Source organism: Rhyacophila brunnea, unplaced genomic scaffold (assembly GCF_057557595.1).
Source record: "Rhyacophila brunnea isolate RB1 unplaced genomic scaffold, BYU_Rbru_1.0 scaffold_6, whole genome shotgun sequence".
Classification (NCBI taxonomy): domain Eukaryota; kingdom Metazoa; phylum Arthropoda; class Insecta; order Trichoptera; family Rhyacophilidae; genus Rhyacophila; species Rhyacophila brunnea.
In genome coordinates, this window is record NW_028233276.1 from 3,689,605 (window position 1) to 3,717,431 (window position 27,827).

General features: G+C 35.4%; 1 protein-coding gene and 1 long non-coding RNA gene across 2 annotated transcripts in view; one reads left to right on the forward strand and one right to left on the reverse strand.

The window, feature by feature from the left end:
- Window positions 1-1,361: 1,361 nt before the first annotated feature.
- On the forward strand, window positions 1,362-10,633 carry LOC147065108 (uncharacterized). Its single transcript, XM_085956774.1, has 2 exons — window positions 1,362-1,690; window positions 8,870-10,633. The coding sequence occupies exons 1-2, from the start codon at window positions 1,484-1,486 to the stop codon at window positions 9,620-9,622; spliced, it is 960 nt and encodes a 319-aa protein (XP_085812900.1). The 5' UTR covers window positions 1,362-1,483; the 3' UTR covers window positions 9,623-10,633.
- Window positions 4,228-27,827, reverse strand: part of LOC147065109 (uncharacterized) — a 459,822-nt gene continuing 436,222 nt past the window's right edge. Inside the window, exon 2 of the long non-coding RNA XR_015071781.1 lies at window positions 4,228-5,552. This is a non-coding gene — a long non-coding RNA (uncharacterized LOC147065109). The remainder of the gene's footprint in view (window positions 5,553-27,827) is intronic.

Here is a 27,827-nt window from a genome sequence, read left to right on the forward strand (position 1 = left end):
TGTTCTTTGTTCGACTAAAACGCCGTGGGTCCCAGGTTCGAATCCTGGGTCTGGCAAGTACACATATGTATTGTTTTTCAATTTGTGTGTCAGGGTATGGACCTAATAGGTTGAGCAAGTGGCTGACATCCATTTCTCGCAAAAAACAAAATCTGTCAATACAAACCTCTATTCTGTGGAGGCCCATATGATCCTATTAGGATCGGACATGGTCGAAAGAAGGTTTTATGTGATGAAATCAACCGTGATCAGATTTTATTATACGTTACTATTTAAATAATATTTTTATTAACTTAGCATTCCGCAAAACGAAGGTTTGGCTTCACGCTATGGATGCCTCTCGAGAATTTCAAGTTGGCATGCTTGTTTTTCAAGTCAACTAGATTCTGGTATCTTTAAAGGCCGCTAAATACCATTCACATAGTGTGTATGTACGACAGCTATGAGAAGATGCAAGGAGACTGTTGAGTGACAAGTATTCTTGGGGTATGATGTTTGTGTGAACTAATCATATAAAAACAAAACAATGATTCGGTTGGCCGATGGTGTGCGTGCGGATGTTTAGCCCAACTAGTGCTACTAATTACCTGGCAATCGGTGTGCCCGTCACGCTGACGACGGTATAGGTACGTATTTGTACGCATACAATCCACAAACCGAATCATTGTTTTGTTTTTACTGCTTTGTATGTGACCGTACTGCTATCTAGGTGATTGAGCATTACTAATCTATTAAGTGGTCACGATCGCTGTTTGAAACATACATCCCCCTGGAACTAATTCTGAAGTCGATATTATGCGGGCAAAAAAGATTAGCGAAATTAAAATAAGGTCAGTTATGAAAACTAGTAAGATAGTATATTATTATATATTCTTACTGATGTCGAAGAATCTCCTAGTCAAAACTCTTTCTACAGAAAATTAAAAAATAATTCATAAGTACAGGAAAACTATATTACGTGGTGGCAACATAATATAGGATAATTTTTTTAACAATGTGGCAGTTCTGGGAATCTTGACTTTTGACATTTCGTGGTCGTACAAATTTGTAGTAAATACATTGATATATTTCTATAAATATAAGAAATTTTACATTGATTTTGAAACAAATTTGTCATTATTAAATTACTATCACTAATAAGCAACAAATTTGCGCCATTTTTAATATTGATCATCGAATGTTTGTTATCAAATTCGATCACCGAAGATATCGAGTATTGATTTGTTTGATATCGAAAAAACATTGAAAATTAATTAATAATGAAACAAAATATCGCAATCAGAAAATGAAAGACCTCAAGCAACATTTTTTCCACAAGAAAATCTACATTTTTTTGTGTAATATCGAGTGTGAACCATCTTAATCATGTTTTAAATTCGCCTTGTTTACATAACCTACGTCTGTCAGCGAACAGAAAGATCTGCTATTATTACGCATGGCTTGAGTTTAATCAAAGGGAATACAAATAATTGAGGCGTCAGAAATGCCAAAGCCCGTGTTTAGAATGAAATTGGAACCTAGTGAGTTTGTATCGATTGTGGAAACAATTTACTCGTCGGAAGATTCCAATGACTACCGTATCGACTGTGATCCCGATAATATTTCAGACAGCAATTGCAGTGAAACGATCGATGGTCAACAATATGCCACAACAGAACAGGATGCTAAAAATGATGATTTCGAATATGAGGTAATTAGCTGCATCAGTTGAATAGGATTTATTGCAAGAGACGTGAAAAACCCACGGGCCGTATAAAGGTGGAATATATTAAGCGTTGGACTATCACGCCGTGGGTCTCAGGTTCGAATCCTGGATCTGGCAAGTACACATATTGTTTTTCAATTTGTGTTTGAGCCAGAGTATGGACCTAATAGGTTGAGCAACTGGCTGACATCCATTTCTCGTAAAAACAAAATCTGTTAATACAAACCTCCTTTCTGTGGAGGCCCATATGATCCTATTTGGGTCGGACATGGTTGAAAAAAAAAATGTGCCGCAGATGCCGTCATGAGATTTTATAATTTTCTTTTTAGACCAAACCTAACCTAACCTATCCTACTGAGATCCCCGGGGTTCCAGCGGCTAGCTCAGGAGTCCATCGAACCCCGGATTCACAAAAAAAAAATTTCAAACGGTTGGAGTATAAATAAAACACGGTCTTTCGTGCTCGTAACGTGGTCTTCTTATAATTTACATTTTCTTTAAACGTTTACATATTTTGTTTTAACAATAAGTTTCGCAGGTCCTATCCTATCGGAAAGGGGACGCTTACTAATTACTTTTTTCTTTTTAAATTTCGCGTACTGACGCCGTCCAGCAAAAAGGACTCTCGTGATTGGCCAAATTTTATCGCGTGATCTTTGATTCGGCGAATCACGAGCCTGACCCTGGCGCCGGCGCGCGAGGATTTCACGCACAATGCGCGGCAAAATTTATTATATTTAAATACTTATATTTAGTCTTAAAATTATCGCTTTCATCCATCATCATTTATACTTTTTAAATTAAATTAAATTTATCTTAATTACACCTCCGCCCAATATGCGATTTTCACACACCGGACGAAGGCCTTTACTTATGATTAAAAAATACTTACGTGGTTGAGCAAGGAATCAGATTAGATGTTTTATGAAGCCGTTTCTAGAGGTCAGGGTTACGTTTCGACTTGAGATACTAAATGATTATTTTACACCGGGAGAAGCCCGCCTGTAACAGGGGTGTATCAATTCGCCCCATCTGGATTAAAGTCGAAAGGTACGCCCTGATCTCATCGGCCACCCATCCAATTCCTTGTTCATCCGTTAAGTACATGGCATGATAACAGTTTATAAAAAAATTCAACTACAATCTAACTATTCTAACAAAAAAAAAAAAAAAACAACTTTACGTATTGTTTCTATATTTATTTTAATTACTATTTTCCTGCTCAAAGCAATGCTCCTGAATAAGTCAGAGTTTGATTTATTTTCCTTTCTTATTATCATTTGTCATAATTTATTATTATTTTATTTTTCTCCTGTAATGTCATGCGTTTATTTTGTTTTCGTAATGTTTTTGTTATTCTTCTCGTTCTTTTATACTAGTCAGCGGAGGGGTCGTGGAGCTGCAGTCTTTGACTCTTGGGCTGTCCAGTTTTTTTGTATTCCGAGAGGCTACATTTGTAGACGTTTGGCCCTCGTTCGGAATTATTATTTCGTGTTACGTTTTTCTTCTTCTGGTGCAATAGGAGCGTACCTCGTTTGGCGTCGTCTGCCTTTGCAACCAGGGCGTGGTAGTGGCGTTACTATTGAGCCAGGCTCGTTTCGAGCAGCGGATATCCTTCTGTGGAAAGTTTTCCACTCATCTGCTGGTCTCTGGAGTATCACCTCACGGACAGATACTGTGTCTCCATCTGTTCCTATTACTGCGGGCAAGGCATCGTATAGCGGTACAACGGCCAGGCTCGTTGACGGCGGCACGGCTTTCTCACAGGTACTAGGATGGATTTTCACAATAAGTATCCCTTTCCCTTTCCTTTTTAGATGGTTACACTTCGGAAGTACCTCTTGTTGTTTCACGATATCTTTCAGGCGTCACGTCCCTAGTCTCTCCATGAACCTGCGCGAGAAAGGAGAGTGCGCACTCTCCACACCATCAAGCTTTGGTATCATGAATTTTCGGCTACGCTGCCTTTGGATGCGCTTACTTCGAGAGGTGGCTCCCTTTGTGCTTCCAAATTGTCTTCATCTGTATTTATTCTTTTTCTTTCTTTAGTAATTTATTCGTTCATTAGACTTCCTGTACTTTAAATTTATTCGAATTTACTTTATTAATTACTCCTACCCCATACATTAAATAGCTACTAATTTTATATAAAATCTTCCCATTGTACTTATGGTACTTACTATCACTTTTAATATTTTACCCTAATACCCATAATTATTTTGCAACATTGTATTGACTGTATAAATCACATTGATATTAAAAATTGAAATATTCCACCCTCTCATTATATTTATTTCTGAATCAGTACACTTAAAACTGTGTAATTAACTTTATTTTTAGTGAAACCCATTTTATTTTAAAAAAATTGTTGTTTCGTTTTACGCTCCCGACATCCTGTTCCAAAGGCGCGCCGCGCCGATTTGCGGTGCCTCTCACCTTTTATTATTATTTTTTTTTTTTCATTATTGAAACCCCGTTGAGAAATTTACGGCTTATTGACTCATTTTTTTTTTTTTTTTTTATCACAAGCATACAATCTCTACTTTCATCCTCTTATACCTAATTTTAACGTATTATTAAAATTTAACGTAACAACTTTCGTCGAGTGATGCCTTATTATTCCCGTTCCGTTTTCGCTGTGTTAAATTTACGATTGGTAATTTGTAAAGAAATAATAGTGACGGTCGTATACTATTTTCCTCGTTTCTCTTTGGATTCAAATTATTAACACGGCGTAACTTTGAAACAGGTTTCGCGCTACTGTAGAATATCCTCTTTCCCGTTTATAAAATTGTTTGCGATTTTCAATGTTAATGTTTTCTAATTCATTCATATTTACTTTATTTGAACGGAAAGAATTGGCGTCACTTTGCGAAGCGTTATTTTTAAAACTAGAATGTACATTTTTCGTACTAATGAACTTAAGTTTACAAGGCTCAGAAAGTGGGTCCTTAATTAACTTTGTATCCGTAATTAGAAGAATTTCCGGATGTTTTATTCGTATAATTTACACATTTCACTTCCAACAGCAACTCGGCGTTCACCCTTGACTCGAGGGTTGGCGACTGGTCCTGCTTCATCTCCTCGTGGTCGAGCCTGCGGCCGCACAGCTTCTTTGATTCCTCTCAGCTTGCGCGCCTTCTCAGCCCTCTTTTGAGGCTCCCTGGCCTCCCGTTTCCTTTTTCTCTCCTCACCGAACATCCCGTGGTCGACTAGGGTACACGACATGTTAGTGATACCCTAGGAAAATTGGCATTTTGCTCGCCGTTTTTCGTCGCGAGTGGGCCGTGGCCTCTACGAGCCCTCCTCGCTGGATACCGTCGATGATGTGTCTGGTCTCCATAGGTGGGATTTGCGCAGCCATTCGTCGTACTGGAGACGCGCTGGTGCTACGGTCTCCAGCACGACGCTAGGCGCGGTCAGCTCCGTATGTGGACTGTCTTCGAACACCAGAGGGCTCTCCCGGTTTGATGTTGGAGACAGCACTTCTTCTTTGATAAGGGTCACGTCGGAGTCCACTTTTTAGTTAACCATTTCTTGGTTGTTCCGGCTCCTGGATCATAAACTTTTATTTAGCGTTCGCGGGCGTAAATTTTATTTCGCGGGTTCGGAAGAATCCATGCGATTCTTCGAGCTTCACGTTGCCAAGGCGCCATTGAGATCCCCGGGGTTCCAGCGGCTAGCTCAGGCGTCCATCGAACCCCGGATTCACAAAAAAAAGATTTCAAACGGTTGGAGTATAAATAAAACACGGTCTTTCGTGCTCGTAACGTGGTCTTCTTATAATTTACATTTTCTTTAAACGTTTACATATTTTGTTTTAACAATAAGTTTCGCAGGTCCTATCCTATCGGAAAGGGGACGCTTACTAATTACTTTTTTCTTTTTAAATTTCGCGTACTGACGCCGTCCAGCAAAAAGGACTCTCGTGATTGGCCAAATTTTATCGCGTGATCTTTGATTCGGCGAATCACGAGCCTGACCCTGGCGCCGGCGCGCGAGGATTTCACGCACAATGCGCGGCAAAATTTATTATATTTAAATACTTATATTTAGTCTTAAAATTATCGCTTTCATCCATCATCATTTATACTTTTTAAATTAAATTAAATTTATCTTAATTACACCTCCGCCCAATATGCGATTTTCACACACCGGACGAAGGCCTTTACTTATGATTAAAAAATACTTACGTGGTTGAGCAAGGAATCAGATTAGATGTTTTATGAAGCCGTTTCTAGAGGTCAGGGTTACGTTTCGACTTGAGATACTAAATGATTATTTTACACCGGGAGAAGCCCGCCTGTAACAGGGGTGTATCACTACCCCAACCTAATATTAATATAATCTTAGTTTGTGATAGTGATGCATGAAAATATGAAATTAACAATTATTGGATCGAAAAGCCTATGCGCCGACAGAAATAAGTATTTATTATACTTAATTACTTACCTATTGTCTACATCATGGTTTCCCAAACTATGGGTCGCGAGCGAATATTGAGTGGGCCCTTGCCACTGTATACATGAATTAAAAAAAAATAGGAAGTGATAAATTTGATATTTCATTCATCTATTTATAATTCCTAAAAATTTAAATAAACCTAAGTTACGGAAAATATTGTGATACAATAATAATAATTTGAATTGCCAATGCACTACAGATGTTTTGGGGAAGAGATGAAAAAGTTTGATTCGTTGCGTTGGATTTGTAACCCATTTCAAGACGACTTACCAACTAATATGTCAACAAAAGCAAGTGAAGAACTCATTTATTTATCAGAAGATACGTCACGTCACTGAAAAATAGTTTTAATCGTGAACAGTTAACGAAATTCTGGCTCTCAGTTGCTGATAATTATCCTTGCCTATTCGATGAAGCTATGAAAGTCCTCCTCCTCTTTACTACCTCATATCTATGTGAGGTCGGATTTTCGGCTATGGTTAACCATTAAAACTAAATACCGAAATAAATTGTATATATCAAACTCACTGTTATTAAAAGTAACTAAAGTTGAAGTTGATGCTAAAACTGTAATGAAGAAAAATAAGAAACAAATACATCCTTCCCATTGAAATGAATTTGTAAAAAAACCTTGCAGGTGTAGGTAATATTTTTTTTATTTCAATTAGAACAAATCGTCACTGTTCTGGCAGAAAACACTAATTCGAAAAAATGACATATTGAGTTAGTACCAAAATGTTCCTTATTTCAAACTTTACCGTCTGGAAACCTTCTTAATAAATAATCAGTCATTATTTTAAAGTCATCCTTTTTACGATTACTTAATAAACTCACATGATAGACCATTATTTCAAACATTTTAACAACTTCAAAGTCAAATTACTCAAAACTAGTATTCTCCAATTAGTGTGTTCTGCCAGAACAGAGACGAAATAAGACAGCATTAAGTAGTTCCACGACTCGCCACTAGGGAATCTGAGCATTACCAATATTTATGCCCTCTTTTCTCTAAGACAGCTAAGAGATGGGTCCCAAGATTGGAAATTTTTGTTAGATGGGTTGGAGCCCAGTCAACTTTGGGAACCACTGGTCTACATGGAATAAATTGTTTTCGTAAAAAAAAAATATAAAACCTCATGATGGCATCTGCAGCACAATTACCTTTGAATTTTACGCCTGAACAATCTGTCAACCTGGTGGAAAAAATGTATATTTCATTATGATGACCTGTCTTTTCTTATTCTAGAAATTAACAGTCGTACTTACAAATTTGTCTCAACTACATGTTGAATTTGTCGATGTAAAATTTACGGCTTTCACGGAGACACGTAGAATACATTTTAATGAATGAAATATTTAAGCCTTTATTATTACACATAATTGATTGATTATGCCGGTGGTCGAGTGACCAAGTGTTACAATCTGGCATCTCGTAAATGAAGAACTCCCAATTTTGTAACAATGATAATGATTAACTTACAATGCAGTGCGACCATCTTTCTCTGTGTTGATTATAGTCCAAATGTGTAAATATTATAGTATTTTTGGAAAATACTATAGTAGGTACATGAAACATTAATAATTGTCATGTCTATTGAATCATACAAAATTTGAAGGCGCAAGACAATGATATGCCACATAATTATGAATTTGTTGATTTTGAATAAAACCAATTCCCAGGGCACACATTCATGTTTTACTAAAGACACTTTAAAAAAAATTACACAGATGTCTCAATATTATGATCTATGTGTATAGATCGCGCAACCAGAGTTGAGGCGGCCGAATACTCACACAGCGCATTCAAAAAAGGAACAGTCTGTAAAAGAATACTGTATTCATCAGAAATTCATCAAAACACACAATCTTTCGTATCTGTGTCGCACCAACTCTGGTTGCGCGATCTATACCTCTTGCAAATTCAAATTTTGCTCTAAAAATGGTTATAACATGATATGCCACACCAGTCAAAATGGACACCGGTCAGTCATCCACGCCTTCTTGCTCCAAACAAAATAACTATTTGTGTGATATATCGAACATTTTAAATGAGGATAGTGATTTTTCCTGCTGATAAAAATCAGGAACTGGAAGAGACGTGCGGAGGACCGTACCGGCTGGAGGACGGCGGTGGAGGAGGCCAGGGCTCGACTTGAGCTTAGCGCCATCGAAGAAGAAGATTTTTCCTGTTGCAATAGTGATGTTGATCAAGAATATGTGAACAACGTACAAGAACATTAAATTGGTCATATCACCAAACTATGTTACTGTGGCATATCATTGTCTTGCAATAAATAAGCCCTTCATTTATGGAATTATGGCAAATTTTTGGCATAAAATTATAAAAATCTAAATTGAACGTAGTTATGCAGAATGTAGCCAGTCCACAATAATGTCGAGCTGAGATAATGGCACTTTAGCAACAACATGATATAAAAAATTGTAAATAGTATTTTATTTCAAGAATAATTTTTTTGCTGCTTGGCTATTTTCAGCAGAATGTAGAGAAAACCTTCTCGCATCAAGTCTATATCATATCTCATTTTTTTTATTTTTTGTGGACTGGCTACTTTCTGCATAACTGTGTCCAATTATAGTATTATACTTACAATAATTATAGTACGGTTGGCAACACTGCTACAATGCAGGACTTAAATTTAGTCTAATGAAATAATTATAATTGACTTTTATTTTTTATAGATTCCAATCCTACAAAGTAGCGAAAAATTACTACTTTCCCAATTGCAAAATGAAATGGAAAACGGTAATCAATTTTCACATAATAGTCAGAGAAGGAATAATATTCTGGACCAGAATTCAAATGGAAATCATACGATCTTTACAAATTCCAGTAATAATGAAGAAGCCAATGACATAATATTTAATAAGTTTAATGAAATACTGCCGTTAAATAAGAAGAGATTGTACAAAGACAGTTCGGATGACAGGAAATTCCCATGCGATAAATGTACATTCAGAAGCCGATACAAAGGAGACCTAAAACGTCACAGAATGATACATAACAGCGATTTCCCATTTTCCTGCGACATGTGTGAATTTAAATGTAAAGCGGGCGGGTCGTTGCGGAGACACAGAATGATCCATTTTGATATCATGCCATTTGAGTGCAATCGATGCCAGATGAAGTTCCGGCGTTTGGATGCGTTGAAGAGCCATGCCGTCATTCACCAAAAGGAAAAGCCCTTCGTGTGTGATGCATGTGACTTTGCGTGTAAGCAAGCCCAGGCACTAGTCAAACACAAATTAGTCCACAACAGTCACAAACTATTTTCATGTGATGTCTGCAGTTTTAAATGTAACGATAGACGAATATTGAGGAGGCACGAGGTGTCTCATGTGAAATTGCCATTTTTTTGTGTCTTGTGTACTCGTAAATTTAAAATTGCTCACAGTCTGGCTAAACACAAACTGACATGCCCGAAACGATTGTAAATTGATAACAATTGAACCCTACCGTCTAAAAAGACCATTATCATGTTACCGGTAGTTTTTGGTAAGTCTGTTCAAATGACACCATACATTTATTTACTTACCAGCCAAAAATCATTTAATCGTGACAATAGATAGCACTAGAAGTATTAAGATTGGTGATGCGCAACATGTATCACACAATTTTTTAACTGGCACACCATGTTAAATCGCCATTATCTCAAAATATTTCAAGATAAGATTAGTTTTCCCGAGAGGGGCTCAATATATTGAATCAATCATTTTTATAGATCCTATTTGTCTTTTTGTATTCTTCATTATTTAGGATTCTGATTCCATTCTCAAAGCTCTGCCTATGACGTGTCTCCGGCGATTTCTGCATTCTGCCAGCTGAATGTCAGAAGGTTTCAAGAGGCCTATCGATCATAAGGGCATTTCTTTAAATTACTATTATCATCTCTTCTGATAATAGGGTAAAAGAACTGCAGAATTCTCTGATGACATATCTTGGAAACGATTTATATACAACATTCAACTGCTTATTCTGCAAATCGGCTAACTCCATTTTGGCAAATTGTTTAGGAAATAGAAAAAACTTAATAATATACTATCTAGCAGAATTTAAAAATTCCAAAAATACGCACTGAAATTATTTTTTTTGCAAATAAGCTGCACTATGAATTAATACACTATGTTAGCTTCCCTTTTATATATAAAGAAAATTTACATAAAGAGCGGAGTTGTTCCATTTACAATATTGGAAATTTGGCACCTGCAGTTGGCTGTTTTATGTGAAGAACGATAACGCATTTATTTATAGGTTTAGGAGTTTGAAATTTTGTGTGAGTATAGAAAACATGCTTTATAACAAACTGCCATAGAAATCTTATTTTTTGGTGAAAAGTGCAGTTAGCTGGCTTGCATATTAAGCAGTCGCATTGCTTTTTCATATGTTTTTATCATTGTTCCTTTTTGCGATGCCTGTTCTGCATTTTGCCACCTCTAGAGCATGTAAAATTTAAAAAAAAAAAATGAATTCGGTTATTTTTCATTCGCAAAAATAAATATAATATTATACTAAAACAGATTACGGCGCTGTCCAAATAAAATGAAGACATTTGGAAAACTAGGGTAGATTGCTTACAATATGCATCGATTGTTGTTACATTTATGTCACTATGCAATCTTTATTAAATCACATAAACAGCATTGGGAAGCTGTACTGACATACTTCAATTTTGAGATTTCCGAATGTATTACTTTCATATAAGTTTCTCCTTAGACATGACTTATTTTTAAGTGGAATCTGGGAGAATTCATCATATAAGTAATCCATTATGAACTAAACAATATAGGTAATTAAAAACTTGAATAGAAATTGCATATTATTTATATCTTGTACTTCTGGTTTTTCATAAATTTATAATCATGTTATGTCACCTGTGATTTCCAACATTACATCAATATTTTAAATAAAACTAATAGCGCTTGTACACGTGCATGGCTTTACTGGCAGCAATAGTGCGTATTTTAAACTATCGTGACAATAACTGTTTACACGTAAAAGTGCTGATTGTCTCTCCAATCTAATTTTTCAAGAGTAAGCGAGACGCCGTGTTGTCATTTTATGGTACTATTTGACAGTTAGTGAAAATCGGTTATCCTCAAAATGAGTATAGTTCATTTTTTTGCCGACAGGTTCGCCACTATTGTTCTACTGCACAGGTGCAGATCGAAAAAATCCCTACTGCCACATGAAAATTAAGTAGCTTCCAAACTTTTTTGATTCATGCATGCAAGCTTGCAACTACAGGATAATACATTTTCTTGTTATTGCCGTGATAATACTTACTGTCAACAGTAAATACATGCACGTGTAAACGGGGTATAAAGCGTATTTCCAATGACATTTAATATGGACGAATCATGTGGAAAAGAAAATGACACTCACTTTATTGTCGGGTCTGCCGAATGGCATAATCTGTTCTAACGCCATTACAATAAAGGTGATATTGCTATAAATTCCTGATGCTTTTTGTTGGGTCTGCCGAATGGTTCGGTTCGAACGGGTTCGCTCAAATGAACATTGACATTAGAAACACTGCTCTAACGCCATTACAATAAATGTCATATTGCTATAAATTCCCGATGCGTGATATCGCATAATGGAAATTGCATGACGCCTACCTATACATGCGAATTTATTTTCTAGCTACTGTATTGAGTGCGTCGTCCATTAATAATGTAATTGCGTATTTCCAATAAATTCTTCAACTGTAGGTACTTGGATATAATTTAAGCAATAATTAACCACAATCAAGCAGATAATGGGAAACTTTTATTTTCTTCCAAAATGTCACTCATTGAATTTTAACCTAAAAATTATTGTATTTTATCGTCTCCTTAGCGGCCTATTCCATTATTGAAAAATTCAGAAATATTGATCTCAGAGTCTAAGTAAACACAATATAATATTATTGTGTATTATAAGACCCTTTAGCAATGTTAATAAAGCCCAAAATATCACTTGGTTCTTTTCACCCAGAAAGACATTTGGTATTTAAAGAGTAATTTTATTGTTTGGTTATTTATATAAAACCGTTTTTGAAAATTGTGTTATATAACTACTCACTACCAAGACAACGAACTTATGTTAATTAGTTATCTTGTACCATTTTATTCTGATTGAGTTATTTGACTATTTCATGGAAAGTAAATTATCTATTATATATGATTGTCAAGTATTTTTTCGATTTGTTTTTCTATATATTTACTATAATCAATATTGGTTGACTTATATACTGTTTAAATGTAAATGATTGATTCAATCAAAACTCTCATCGATCAACAGCCTACATAAGGCTCTTGGGAGAAAAGGCTGTGAATATAAAATAATATATATTTAAATAAATTAATAACCTACTTTTTTTTAGTTAGATGAATAAATAAAAAAACCAAAATGCATATTGTACGCCATAATATAATAATATGTACATATTGTATGTTGATTAAACTATAGATGTATTCACTAGATTATGCTGTGACTACAAAATTAACCTTTTCTATGCCTCAGGCGGTATCCGACGGGCTGCAGATTTTCAACGACACATGTTGAATGTAGAGCAAAGCTCTTACTACACTATCACTGTAATACCGATAATTTGTGGCTTAATATTTCAATATTATTCAAACAGATAGATGTCACTGTGTGCTTAATTTTTTTAAATTATGCAAATCAATCGACAGTGATGGTGATTTGAGTTTAAAGTCGGGCGAGATAACTCGCGAAATTTGTATGTGCAGCCTGTCGATCACTGATAGAGTGAAATAACTCGCTGAAGGTATAGAACCGGTTAACATATTTCTGATAATAAAATTGCAACAAAGTAAACCTGACTAGGTTAAATTAGGGTGTGAGGAATCCTAAATATAATAAATTATAATATTTTATCCAACTATGCTTTTTAATAATAATGCAGAAAAATTGAGTTATTTTGGACAAAAGTATTAATTAGTACAAGTTAGAACTACATGATTTTTTTAACAAACTAAACTTTACCTATAACTTTTGTATTCTGGAGTTAGTTGTAACATTTTTAACACATGTACCTGTGGCTACATGGGGCTGACAGGGCTCTAGCCTGGGGTCCCTGGCTTGGCAGGTCGGCCAGTTACATGTTATGATCAGAAGCCAAATGCGACTATTTTATTAGACACATTGCATTATATTCTTGTATCATTTAAATTTAAACTAATTTATTTTATGCTAAATCCTGTAGAGCAGCGTTTCCCTATTAAATAACGTTGCAGAATAAAAATTATAAGATTTTTCTCTTAATTAAATGATTATTATGGCACCAGGTTCTTTTTTACTATCGTTCGTAAAATGTTTTCCGGATAGAAAAACTTTTAAAATCCTTTGTTATTACTATTACGAATAAATTTAAATCATCGGCTCCGAACCCCTATGGATCGCATTATGTCTAGGGGGTCGTCGGCTACTCTTAAATTATGATGAAAAGTAACATTCTCATACATCACTAATTTATTCTATGAATAAAATTTTAAAGTAAAAGGCGCTATTTTATTTCACATATTAACATTGAAATGTATGTAGCTGTGAGACATGTATTATGTATTTTACCACGTTTTTATTAGCTCGTATTCTTGTTTGTCCGGTACAGATTTTTTCCTGTATGTCCAGTATAAATTTTTTCTTGTTTGTCCAAGATTTATATTGGATGATTGAAGATTTTTAACTAACTTCCGACTAGCTAGACATTTGAAACTTTTAGAATATATCAGAACACGATGACAATGCATTCTTTTAATACTTTTAGCCATCTTTAAGCAAAATTGAATTCATTTTCAGTTAATTCTGTTTTGTATGGAAAGTTATTTCGGAAAAATTCGTAAAAAGTAAAATACTATTATTGGTTGCTAAGGGGGTCCTAGCAACTGAATTATTAATATATACGTGCGTTACTATGGAAATCAATATGAAATGTCAAAATGTTTAAGTATTCTATATTTATTTATTCAGTATTTCTATCATGTACAAAAAAAAGTATTTATTAATACATAAAATTGTCAAGTTTATATGATTCAACAAATAATTTAAAAACGTGGTACTTATATAAAAAAAAAAAAAATTTTATATTTGATTATATTAGTACGTAGGCTTCCGCGGAATACCAGTTGGGAAACGCTGCTATCAGGGTCCACCAAAGATCGTGGCTTAAGGGCCAAACTAGGAACGTAATGCAGAACCAAAAGATAAATATCTAACTTACATTGTCGTCACTGTACAGGCCAATTGGCGTAACCCTCAAATATCAAATTGTTCAGGAAGTGAAAAAAACTGTAGGCATTGGATCTACTTATTATTTTATATAATATTTATTTATTATTTTATAATACCTATATATTATTTTATTACAAATTGAGAATTTTCATTTATTGACACACCAGTGACGTGCGTTTAGGGGTTACAGCATTTGGCTGGAATATTTTTTGTCAAGTTACACTTTAAAAAATAGTTTTGAATTATTTTGATATGAAATATTTTTTTGGGATGTCGATACTTGGCCAGTTCGTGTAAGAGTATGCAATAAATCCATTGCCATCAAAATGTCACTTCAGTGAAAAGTGGGGGTTACGACAATTGGCCTGTACAGTGACGATGTCATAATCAGCGACCTAGTCTGAATGAGAACGACATATAGTATTCTCAATAGAACACCTTAGTGGAAGTGAGAAAAACATACTACATGTTGTTACAAAAATTGTTGGATCTTTTATACTTAGATTAATTTTAAGTGTTCTGCAGTACGATTATTTACGAAGGAAGTAGATAATAAATCATTCGTCTAGTATTAAGAAATAATTTATTTTGTTTTGTGAAACTTTGTAAATATTTGTACTCTGTATTGTGTCCTAAAAATAATGAAATTTAATAAATATTATAGAACCTATAATTAAAAATGTATCTTTGTCTTATTTTCTCAAATAAAAATAATCATGTTACTGCAATTATCGACTATCCACATCCCGATGTTTTTTGAATTGACTATGTATCAAATTTTAATAATATTCGAATGAAGGCTTTTTGTTTCCTTGTAATGGTACATTTTTACATTACTATTTCATAGTGATGTCTCAAGACAAAGTGCCGCCCGTAGGCAGTGCCAAAATGGCGCCCCATTTTTTGTTAATGTTTGTCATGACGTTAGTAATACAGTGATTTCTTACTTGTCATTTTAGCGATATATTAACTTGCCAACATTTGTAATCATATTTTTCGCCTGAGACCCCAAAAGTGTATGTATTATTAAATCGATAATCGATATAATGACAGCAAAAATCAATCAATAAAAAACCCTAAGTTTACCTCAAGGAGCACTAGAGTCCCATGGAATAGCATTTGGAGAACACTAATGTCGAATATTACCCTATTCTTAACTTTACGATAGGTTTGGGGGGGGGGGCGCCAAACATCGTGGCCTGGGGGCCCACTTTAGGATGTGGGGGCCATGTGACCACCCATTATGTCTTAAGCGTAAAGTGTTCAACCAATGTGTCGAACCAACACTCACGTATGCGTGTGAAATATGGAGTCTTACGTATAATGTAAGAGAAATCCAAAAATTACGAGTAGCGCAATGTGGAATAGAAATAACACAATGGTTAACGCTAACCAAATGAAATGGCGATGGGCTGACATTTCATGGAATTTCAATTTCATTTCGGTGAATGGACAACCTGCTGGACAAATACCATCATACAGTAATTCCCAAGGGTGGTACTAGACGTCCAGAGGGACGCCATAAAACCCGTCGGATGTACACGGCAGCGAAGAACTGGGGACCGAGAAGAGTGGAGAGAGCAAGGGGATGCCTTCATCCAGTGGATCCGGCTGATGATGACACCGTTTACAAAAAATACAGATTAAAATTAACACGAAATTAACTTTAAATAATTTGATTCGAAATAAAAAAAAATTGAAGGAGAGTAACAAAGCTGTCGATATTAATTTCGGTTGGAAAGGCCGATTGGATCGGAGGAAAAATTGTAACAGTGAGCTAAAAAAAGCTCGCATGGTATTTGCATAGGGAGTAGGGACCTAATATTTCTAGCTACGCCACTGGATGTGCTAAGGTAGTTTGACACAAGGTCAAGTATTCCGTTTTAGTAAAAAGGTTGAAAAACACTGAATATAGTCCCGAAAGAAGCCGAGAAGCGAAACCCGGGTCGCGAAATCCGATCAGAATGAAATAATACCAAACTTCAAATTCCTTTTTTATTAGATTTAATATTACATATAATCAATAATTTAATTTTTTATATAAAACCTTTCAACCGATATTTTCATATGCAAAGGGTAGGAGCAATTATCATACCCACTCATAACTCACACCCACGTGTCCGCACTTACAAAGCTTAGGGTAGGTACACAAGGGAAATGAAAGAATGACTAGACGTGAGCGATAATCTCGGGTTTTAATTAAATCGACTAATATTACAACATAAATAAATAAACACTTAAAAACACTTCGGAGAAAATATACTGTAACATAACCAATAGAAAAAATCTTTTTTGAACAATGTAAGACCGCAGGAATCAAACCTACATCTCTAGGGTGTCGCGCCCATGCACGTAGATCACTATGCAAAAGGCGCCATACTTAATTGGCGACAAATTTTAACTAATGGCTCTTAATACTCACTGAAGCGCTTTCCAAATTGAGCTACTATTTGCGATCGGCTTTTGTACATATTTTAAATCAAAGTAGGTATTAATTTAATTACTAACCGACGTCACGGTCACTCCAAGATTTTTTGTTGTAACTTACTTGAACTTGCTAATAATTTTAAATTAACTATTTTTTTTTATTCAACGAATAATTCACATGATTTAAGAATGTAACATTCTAATTATTGAACATACACAATTTTGAAAACACTGCCTTTAGCATAGTGGTCTATGTGCCTGGGCGCGAAACCCGAGAGATGTAGGTTCGATTCAAAAAAGATTTTTTATATAATATATGCAATTGCATATTTAGCCCATTCTCATCGGTTATTGCATATTTTACCTAAAATCTAGTGATGATGCATATGTTCGCTATAATATTTTCGGTGGTGTTTGGGCATAACCTTATAACTGCTTTTTGGTCATTTTATGTTAAGAGTAAAAATTGGGTCACTATCTTAGACAATCACTCATCAGGTCACTATAGTATTATCTTCCATTTGGTAATAACCCGATATCTATATTTCGCTTAAAATGCTCAAAACGCTATTGTAATAATATGATGATATGTGAACAAACACAGTGGTTAGTTTGGTCAAAACATGACCAAAGACCTTATCATAGTTTGATCACTGATAAGTGACCTTATTTTCCTAATTAGTGAAATAATTGACAATCTAAGTATTGTCATATTCTTCTTCAGTTATTTATTTAAATATGTTTTTTTCAATTTTAAACAAAAAAATGAACTGAAATTTATGTGGGCAATTCAAAGCTTAAAATGGCTCTCCTGTAAATTCAACATTTTGCAGTTAACAGGTTATGCCCAAACGCTACCGTTTTATATTTCGAAGCCATCAAATGTATATAGATAGTGCAAAAGCAATGCAAAGCAAAGCAATGCAAAAGCTATGGCAGTTTGTCAGTCCAAGGAAACATTTAACGATTCTAGTATTAAAAAGACATAGCTGTGATTACATTAATTTTTCCCGCATACCTGCGAGTGTTAAAAAGCTTGAAACTCAAGGTTTTGGCATTGACTGAATCTGAAAAATCCGCCGAATGAACTCCGCATTGCCAGAGGTATTCCCGCGTAAACTTAGAGAAAAGTTTGAAAACATTGTGAACAATAACCCCCCAGCTTTGAACCTTTGTGTCAAATTGATGGTTTTATTAATGGGATTAATGGGACGGGTGAACTTTTGCCAGAAACAATAAGTGCTAACATAGCACCCAAATTCAAATACTGCTCAATTACCTCAGTGGATGTGGAACGGTCCTTTTACACAAATATTTTGAGTGATCGAAGACACAATTTTATTATACTAGGTACCGAGCATTTGGAACAGTTTAAGGCTATACTTCAGTTGAGGCATGGTCTAAAAAGATTGTGGCTAGGCGATGCGCGGATTGTGCAAACGACGCGTGCCGAACGAAATATAATTTGTCATAAAAATCCAACATGCGTCCATTTAATGTTATGTTTATTGTTATATTACTAATAATAATAGTATATTCATTTACATGTTTTCATTTTTAAGTACATACGTAAAGTTTTTTAGTCATCTTTACACGATTTAAGAATATTTTCATCCGACGCCATGACAAAACAAATCGACGTGCGGACACTTCGACTGTCGGTCTCCGAGTAATGTTTGGCAATACGCGACGGGGTGGTCAACAAATTTTCTCTAGTAATTAACCTTTTTAAAATGTCCCTCACATAATATGACAACCTCCATTTTTGACCTTGGGTGGTGGCCCGAAAACACAGGGTGACTAGGTGAAACATCTGGGGATTTCTCATCGCTCACTTCGTGGGAGCGGCAGCCAGTGTTTGGTCAGTGTTGCCAGATGTCTATGATATAAATATGCCAGATTAATTCGATTATCTAAATAAAACCAAATTTTCAAAATGCTATGCTTAGAAAAGGGCCAAATCGTCAGAAAATATAAAATTATTGATGTAATAAAAATAATAAATGGTGACATGTAATGATGATTCATGCCTTTCAGATCCAGTGACTGCAATCATATAAGATAGGATAAGTATATGCTCAGAATATCAGTCATATACGTCATTTCTTTTAGGTACCTACCACGAGAAAAATTCGGCTATAAATCGCAGTTCTCAGTAAAGTTGAATACGACAAAATATCCCCACAAAAATCACCACCGCCTTGCGCTACAAAGAATTGTCCAGGGTATTTTCAAGGCAATTTCATAGGCCCTGGCCGAATTCAAATTAGCAATACCCGATGCGGGTAGAAAAATAGTTTTCAATAAGGCATATTTCTCAGCCGAAACAATTTTCATTTGACTAGCATCAAGTAGAGTAGTTTGCGTGCCAACATCCTCAACACAGTCAGTGCTCAAAACACGCCTGGCGTGTGGCCATTAGATACATATTATACATTCACTGCTGACCAGTTAATTACCACATTTAATTATCATCCTAATTGCTACACGCCAGGCGTGTCTTGAGCACTGACCGAGTTGTGGTAATTAACTGGTCAACATTGACTCTGTTAAAGAAATCTGGATAGTAAATGCGAGGTATCTATAAAGGCATCTAGAAAAAAATATGTTTGACTATGACCACAGAAGAAAGATTAACACACATTTTAAATGTAAACCAATGATTAATAGTCCAGTGGTTTTCAATACGTGCATCTTGGTATCATTGGGCATTGCGATGTCATTCTCCATGTCATTATAGTAGGTATTAATAAATTGTCTCACATTGCTCAAACTCAATACAAATTTGCAATTTCAGCCTGTAATAAAATACGCACAAGTACATATTATACTTACAAACGCAAATTAATTAAACACAATGAATCTACATAATTTTATAGAACAATAGGTACATAATATATAATGTTATATAATTTGAATAATGTTTATCAAAAGTATCGTTAGGTATACCTAGTGCTCGTACACGTGCATGGATTTACTGCCAGCAATAGTGCGTATATCGTGGCCATAACAAGAAAATGTACTGTAAACATGTCTTATTCTGCAGTTGGCAAGATTGCATGCTTGAATCAAAAAAATTCGGAAGCTTCTGAATTACTCAGTAACAGTAACTACAGTAAATCCATGCACGTGTAAAGGGGGAAGGTATAAGACTCTAAATTATTCCTGGAGACTCAATCCAATCAGCGATCAGTCAGCCCCATTCACTGTAAATACTATATTCCTCTATTCAGAGGCGCAAACGATTTAAAAATTCGAAAATTCGGAAAGGGGACCTCCGAAAAGTTAAACTGCCACTGACTTAATAAATTATATTGAAATTTGAAAAAATGCATATTTCTCACAAACTGAGTGGAAAATAGGTATTGCCCAAAGCATAACAAGATCCCTGTATAAAACTAAGGATTCTAATATGTCTTGATTAGGTATTAATAAATTGTCTCACATTGCATTCTTTATATTTTTATATTTTACTTTTTACTTTATATTTTTACGCTACGTGCATGGCCCCCACATCATGAAGCGGACCTCTAAAGGCTGTCCTAAGCCATAATCTTTCGGAGCCCCCCTTACCTATCGTGAATGTTAAGGACAACGTTTCACAAATGGTATTCCACAGAGCCCTAGGGTTCTGTGGAGTAAAATAGAAAACTCAGCGGATTACGTATATTTTAGCGTTATAATTCCACTTAAATTATTGAGTTGTTGGCACTAGCCATCATATGAAGCGCTGACCACGACCCCCTTTTGTGGAAACACACTAAAAATATTTATAAAATAAAATTCTACGTGTGAATTACCATTTAATTATATCAATCATCTTTTACATCACTTCATATTACATTTTCATCATAGCACAGTTCGCTGTGAGCTATATCGGAAATAGATGACCGCATAATAGCACCGAGATGAAAAAAATCCAATTTTATTAGATTCAATATGAACATTAATTTGATATTAATTGGTTTCAAATATCTGATAATAACGCTATCATTATTTTAATTCAAGAACAAAAACAAAACCTAACATAACCTAACAAAAAATAATCCTGTATGTCAGCTATTTTCAAAATTTGTTTGCCGCTGGCTTCCTGTAAACCGACAAGAACCGTGTTTCATTTAGACATGAATTTTAATTCAGTATTATACGACCCAAAGAGGTTGGACGGTCTTAAATACACGACCATATTTCCGATACAACGTTTCACGGTGAAGTGTGTGATACGGCGAACTGCATACGTACAAATTTCCGGACACAGTTTCGCACCACCACATATTTTAAAATGTTATTATACCTTAACTCTCTTTCGGTTTTTTGTGATGTGTGATTTTATCTCACTTAGCTCGTTGACCCGTCACGTCCCTCTCCTCTAAGCCCGCCCCCCAGAATAGAGAAATGTCAGCCCCCTCTTCTTGTGAGGGCCATGGCTAAGTGCTTTTGGTAGGCTGATCTCGCCTTTAAGATGATCTGATAAAATATTTTAGCGAAGGTCACGAATAATCTATGACGTTATATTTGTTCGTATTATCGTTAGATACGTTATATCGTAAAATAATATGTTCTTCCTTATCATTCGTTACTAATCTTAACGTTACGGGATCGTTGCAGACGCCATCCCAAGAGAGACAGTTTGCTATGGGTGGGATAAAAAATGCTACATTTAGGTATGCCAATTAAATTCAATAATGCAAAATCTGGCAAGAAAACGCTACATTGGCAACACTACCGCGTGGTTATGAATTAGATCGAGGCGCATCATTTTCCTTCGATAGATAATTTATTTACCAACGTGCCATTGCGTTGTCATGGCTACGGCACTGTCAAAACATTATGTGGCTATTGAATATTATTATTGTCATACCTAAGTGTCATCTCGTTTACCTGTAAGTGCAATACAAAATGCATTTTTCATTATCGACAACTGGCCATTGATTGATGCGGCCGGAAATCGGTTAAAATATATAGATAGGTAGGTATTATAGGTATCACTAAATTGATAGTTTGACGATTGAGCGTTCAAGATTTTGTATTAGGTACATAACATATTAATACAATAAAGCGTGGACAGAATGATTACATGCGCATTAAAAAAAAAAAAAACACAGTCATATGTTTATTCTTTGGTTATACAATCCGATGTGAATCATGGTTGTTTCTTTTGACATACTTTTTTTTCTTAATTTCTTTTATTTTGTTAACTGTCAATTCATGGTGGATCTGCATTGTATTGTTGTTTTTATTTAATAAAACGCAATTTTTATGTAGTACTTATTCCACTTTTAATCAAGAGATTAGGACCGGTTTCGTCCGCCTCAGAGGGACATTAATAAACAACAATACTTTTTTTTACAAGGAGTGGTTGTTAGCTATACGCCGAACCTAATGGATCCTTGTATCAATTACAATATAAACAACACACTATGCATTTATGATTATACAACAGGTCTAAATAATTTGATTCTGCGCATAAATAGAAATACACAAGACTGCTTTCGGCCGCTACGGCAGCTATCTAGGATAGGTTTGTATCGAAGTATTAGCACTTATTGTAACAATTACAATAAGTTAGTTATAATTATTACAATAAGAGTTAGCTTTTAAAAGCACCTCTCTTGGCTATGTTAAATTTTAGAGCGAGATAGACAGTTTTGACTGTTTAGACGGCTAACTTATTGTAATTGTTACAATAAGTGCTAATACTTCGATTCAAACCTACCCTAGATAGCTGCCGTAGCGGCCGAAAGCAGTCTTGTGTATAGAATAAATGCGCTGGTTTTAGTTTAGTACAGTGTTACTCAAACTTTATCGTGGAGCGGTCGCCAGATCTATTTTAGAGGGTCCGGCCTCGTTTTTAGATGAATATTAAAACAGAAAATAGTTTATCGGCTTTATAGAAATACAATACTTATGTAAGTTTAGTCATGTTATAAAATTAATTTATAAAAACATGGTTCTATGACAATATCACACGTACCTTCCTATGTAATTGATAATTAATATCCACACTACTACGATATGTTGTCTTACTTAATTAAAACTGAGTAAGATAAATAATTGATTTACTTAAATTAATAATACATTTGCCACCTCTGAAAATGTGCCTCCTTTAGCGTGTGCCTTACTTGCCCACTCTTGGGTTGCCAATCATTCCGGTTTGGGCTAGATTTTCCTGTTAAATAAGAGCCTGCCCCGGATCCTAGGTGGCACTCAACCGAGACACACAAAGTCTCAGAACTTAAGAGACCACTGACCCGATTTTTTCAAAAAGGAACGTAGAACCTGGAAAAAATAGAAAGGCAAAGTAAATCTGACGACTGGGGAAATTATGCAGAGGAGAAATAATATTGTGTTCTGTATTATAGAGGGAATTTCGAAAAAGTGTGTTGCTTATAATACAGAAGTCATTTTGTGTGATAATGTTGAAAAATGGCAAATAAACCTCATGTACGTATATAGTTATAGTATTTACACATTCAATGTTGTATGCGTCAAAGAATAGACCAAATCATGGCCCCCACATCCTGAAGCGGCCCCCCAGGCTAGGATCTTTGGTGGGCCTAGAGTTGGGTATTTCCCGAGAAAATCTCAATCTCGAGATTCGGGATTTCCCGAAATGTTGAAATTTTGAATTCTCGAGATTCAGGAATTTCAGAAAAGAATTCCCGAGATATCGGGAAATTAAAAAAAAAAAAAAACAGACGAATTCCTAAAAAATATGATTTTTTATGTATGTAAGAAGACAAACAAATAGAAGTAGAAAAACAAAAATAATTCAAAACATCACTTATTAAAATAGAATTTCAAAAAACACGGACTGCTAATCTCTTCGTCTGACAATCGCGTACGCTTTTGAGACACAAAATTCCCTGATGTTGAAAAATGGCGCTCATTTTGAGTCGACGTTGGCTTAATTGTGTTAAATGCCCCGATCAGTCTTTGAACGTTTTGTGTTTCCTGTCCACTTTTTTCATATAGAAAAATCCTTTTTTCAATTAATATCCCGAGAAAATATTCTCGATATCCGGGATTTCCCGAAATGCTAAAAATTTCAATTCTTGAGATTCGGGATGGAAAATCTCGAAAATTTCTCGAGAATTCCCGTCGAGAAATTCCCGAAACCCAACTCTAGGTGGGCCCTTCTACCTATCGCTAAGGATAAAGGCAGTGTGCCGCTCTACAGTAGCGTTTTCCAAATGGTGTACGCAGTAAAATTAATGTGTATATTTAGTGTTTTTTTTTTGTATATTTTAATACATCTCTGAATTATGGAGTTGTCGAGTATCAATACACAATTAAAAATTGTATTGTACAACCACATAATTTAAAATAATAACATTATTGAAGGAAAATAACGCCGCAGCCGACTTTTTTTTAAACTATTAGAGCAAATTTGTGATGTGTGTTTATCTCATTTATCTAGTCAACTCGCCACGCCGGGCACCTCCTGAGCCCAGGCCCCCAGACTAGAGGCCTGTACACATACATGTTGTGCTGGAATTGTCTCAGCATATGTTTGTAGCCATAGCCCGCCTCTTATAGAATTGCAATATATGAGGCGTATCCTTAATACACAACCGCTAATTTACCATATTCCCAGCAGTGGTTTGCTTTGTTGCGCAGGAACCACTCCCTCTTAGATGCGTGTTTTTCATAAACTCAATCATTGTCGACTCAAGTAGAAAGCCGATACATTCACAACGACTGGTCATACTTTTTTCCGCCCCTCCCGTTGTTGTCTATGGATGACCTGTCATTGCCTGTCATTGTTCTATAGAGTGCTCATACTGACGCGTCTGTCGTGTTCACAAAGGGAATGGTTTGATTTGGATCGATGAGTTACATGATAAATTATAATACACTAGCATCAACACACCTTCTACAAATGTAATGCATAGATCAATACTACATGTTTTTTGGAAATCGATATTCCCACCGGTTTTTGTGTGAAGGACTAGTCTGACTTTGACAGCTGATGAATAACAGGATTGTATATTATTTATAAATAACACTAATAGTTAATATATTTGATTTGAGATTTTTTTATAATTCAATTTGAAACGAGAAAGGGCGAATGAATATGTCAAGCAATCTGGGATCTGATTTTGACAGCTGAAAAGTGGACCACTCGTTGCTTGTGCGAAAAGTTATGCTCAGGCTTAATTAATCTAAAGATGGCGGTGACTCAATACAAATTTGCACTTTCAGCCTGTAATAAAATACGTACAAGTAATATAAGACATATACTTACCTATGTCCATGATATGACAATCCGTCAACGCAAGTTAATTAAACACAATGAATCTACATAATTTTATAGAACAATATGTACATATATAATGTTATATAATTTGAATAATGTTTATCGTAAGTATCAGTGGCGCACCCAGGATTTATTATTGGGGGGGCCGAAGGAGGAGAGTGGAAAATAGTCCCATAGGCTCTTTTTCTTCTTCATATAAATATTTTTACATAATTTCACAATACACGGCGATATATTTGTACAGTTTCTCCTAGTTTTTATTAAATTGGAGGCATAGTGGCGGTAACCGTTGAGCGTGTCATCAGCGACTGGCGGATTGGAAATGAACAGCGACCATGCTGGACATGTGTACCTAGTATGCTTAAACATTACTTAAATAATATCGGCTGTGCTACCCGCTTGGTCTAGAGCAGTGTTTCCCAAAGTGTGGTACGCATACCCCCTGGGGTACGGGAAGAGTTTGGTGGGGGTACGCGCTGCACCGGGTTATAGCTACGCCTGGTGCAACACTTTTTTTACTATTAACGATAATTTATGATGTGTATTTATCTCACTTATCTGGTCAACCCGACACGCCGCCCCCCCACAGCCCGGGCCCTCAGGCTAGAGCACTGTCAACCCTCCCCAGCCATCACCTATACCACTCCAGAATTCGGGTGGATACCGAGAATTTCATTAGGGAACGGGTTTCTAAAAAAACCTGACATCAGTGTTTCGAAATTTTTGTGTTAGAAATTAAAATCTAAGAAATTTTACTAAAAAGGGTGCTGGAGAATTACAAATCATTGTTTGCCGTGTTGTTTGTCTAAGCCCAAGGTATAGTTTATTGGCTTTCGATTTCAATGTGTAAAATCATTCTGATGATTTTCATATTTTGGGGGGGGCAAGGCCCCCTGCCCCCCCTCCTGGGTGCGCCACTGGTAAGTATTGTTAGGTATTATAGTGCTCGTACACGTGCATGGATTTACTGCCAGCAATAGTGCGTATATCGTGGCCATAACAAGAAAATATACTGTAAACATGTCTTATTCTGCAGTAGGTAAGATTGCATGCTTGGATCAAAAAAATTCAGAAGCTTCTGAATTGCTCAGTAACAGTAACTACAGTAAATCCATGCACGTGTAAAGGGGGTATAAAGCCGCGTTGACACGGTCCAAGTACGATCCAAGTACACTTGGACCGAGCGCCATCCAAGCGCACTCGTACGAGACATCTTCATACAAATTACTCCCATCCAAGCTACTTGGACCACGACCTACTCATCCAAGTTAGCTTGGATAGGAATAGTTAGTATGAGTACGAGTGCGCTCGGTCCAAGTCAACTTGGGTCGTACTTGGATCGTGTCAACGCGGCCTAAGACTTGAAATCATTCAGTGCGTGGAGACTCAATCCACTCAGCGATCAGTCAGCCCCATTCTCTGATTCACTGTAAATACTATAGTCATCTGGTCAGAGCCACGTTTCATGACGCAACCGACTTAAAAATTGAAAACGGGGGCCTCCGAAGAGTTAAACCTGCCACTCACTTATTAAATTATATTGAAATTTGAAAAAATCCATATTGCAATGTGGAAATTAAGTATTGCCCAAAGCATAACAAAATCCCTGCATAAAACTAGGGGTTCTAAAAGGTCTTGATTAGATGTAAAAATATGGGGGGACATGCTCGTCGAAGGTCGAAATTGAGTTTTTATTGTATTTTCAAACCATGATCCTGGACACTCCTTAAACGTTGTAGATAATCTATTTATATAATTTTGAAGCCTTATTATCCTTTATAGTTATTTTAAACATTTGATGACTGCATAAAGTATTTTTGTTACATAAAATAGTATTCCTTTAAACCTCTCGCTCTAATGTTTTAGAATATAGTCATATTTCGGTACATAACTGTGCAGTGGTGTTAAGATTTTTTACATTTATTAATTTTTAAACGCATTTATAAAACCATTAGTATAATTTATTACGAGATAATTTATGTAAAATATTCACGATAAAAATTATATTGATAATCTCTGTGATCCCAAATTTGACAAGAATTAGGCATTTTATTATTCAAAAAATCGGCAAGATTAACACATTTGAAGATGATTCTAAAGATACTTATTATAAGCTATATTTTTGACCATTCAAGTGTGATAAACATCTTATGAATAATGATTGCTTTATAATAATTATTGACCTCAGAATAAGGTAGTGTTTTTTTGAAATACGCCATTTCTTTTATCATTCCCTAGTAGTTAAGCTACAACATACGGCCGTAGCCATAAATTGACAAGCTATAATTAAAGTAGGGAGTAAAATTACGTTAACGCACGAATTTACCTCTTATGTAACTTTGTATCTTTGATATCGATTTCTTTTCAATATACGCATGCACCTATAAATATTAAGCAATCAACAGAGATCGGCAACTAAATTGGTAGGCATTCTACTGTAAGTGTAATTGATATGTCTATTTATATTTGCAAGAAAGGAGACTCTTTCAATAATTAAACCATGTTTGTAGGTATAATTTATACAACATAAAAAAATATTTATTTGAAAAAGACACATTGTTCACATAACAAATTATCAATTCAAGACATTCACAACATGACATTTAAAATAAAAAATACTACAGGTAAATCAACTTAGTAAAGAAAAAACAAAGCAAAAAATAATTTTATAGCAAAAGAAATAAAATAAAAAAAACAACAATAATTCAAGAAACATA

Coding starts and splice junctions, on each gene's coding strand:
- LOC147065108 (XM_085956774.1), top strand. CDS start 1,484: ATGCCAAAGCCCGTGTTTAGAATGAAATTGGAACCTAGTGAGTTTGTA. Junction 1,691..8,869: donor ATGATGATTTCGAATATGAG/GTAATTAGCTGC, acceptor TATTTTTTATAG/ATTCCAATCCTACAAAGTAG.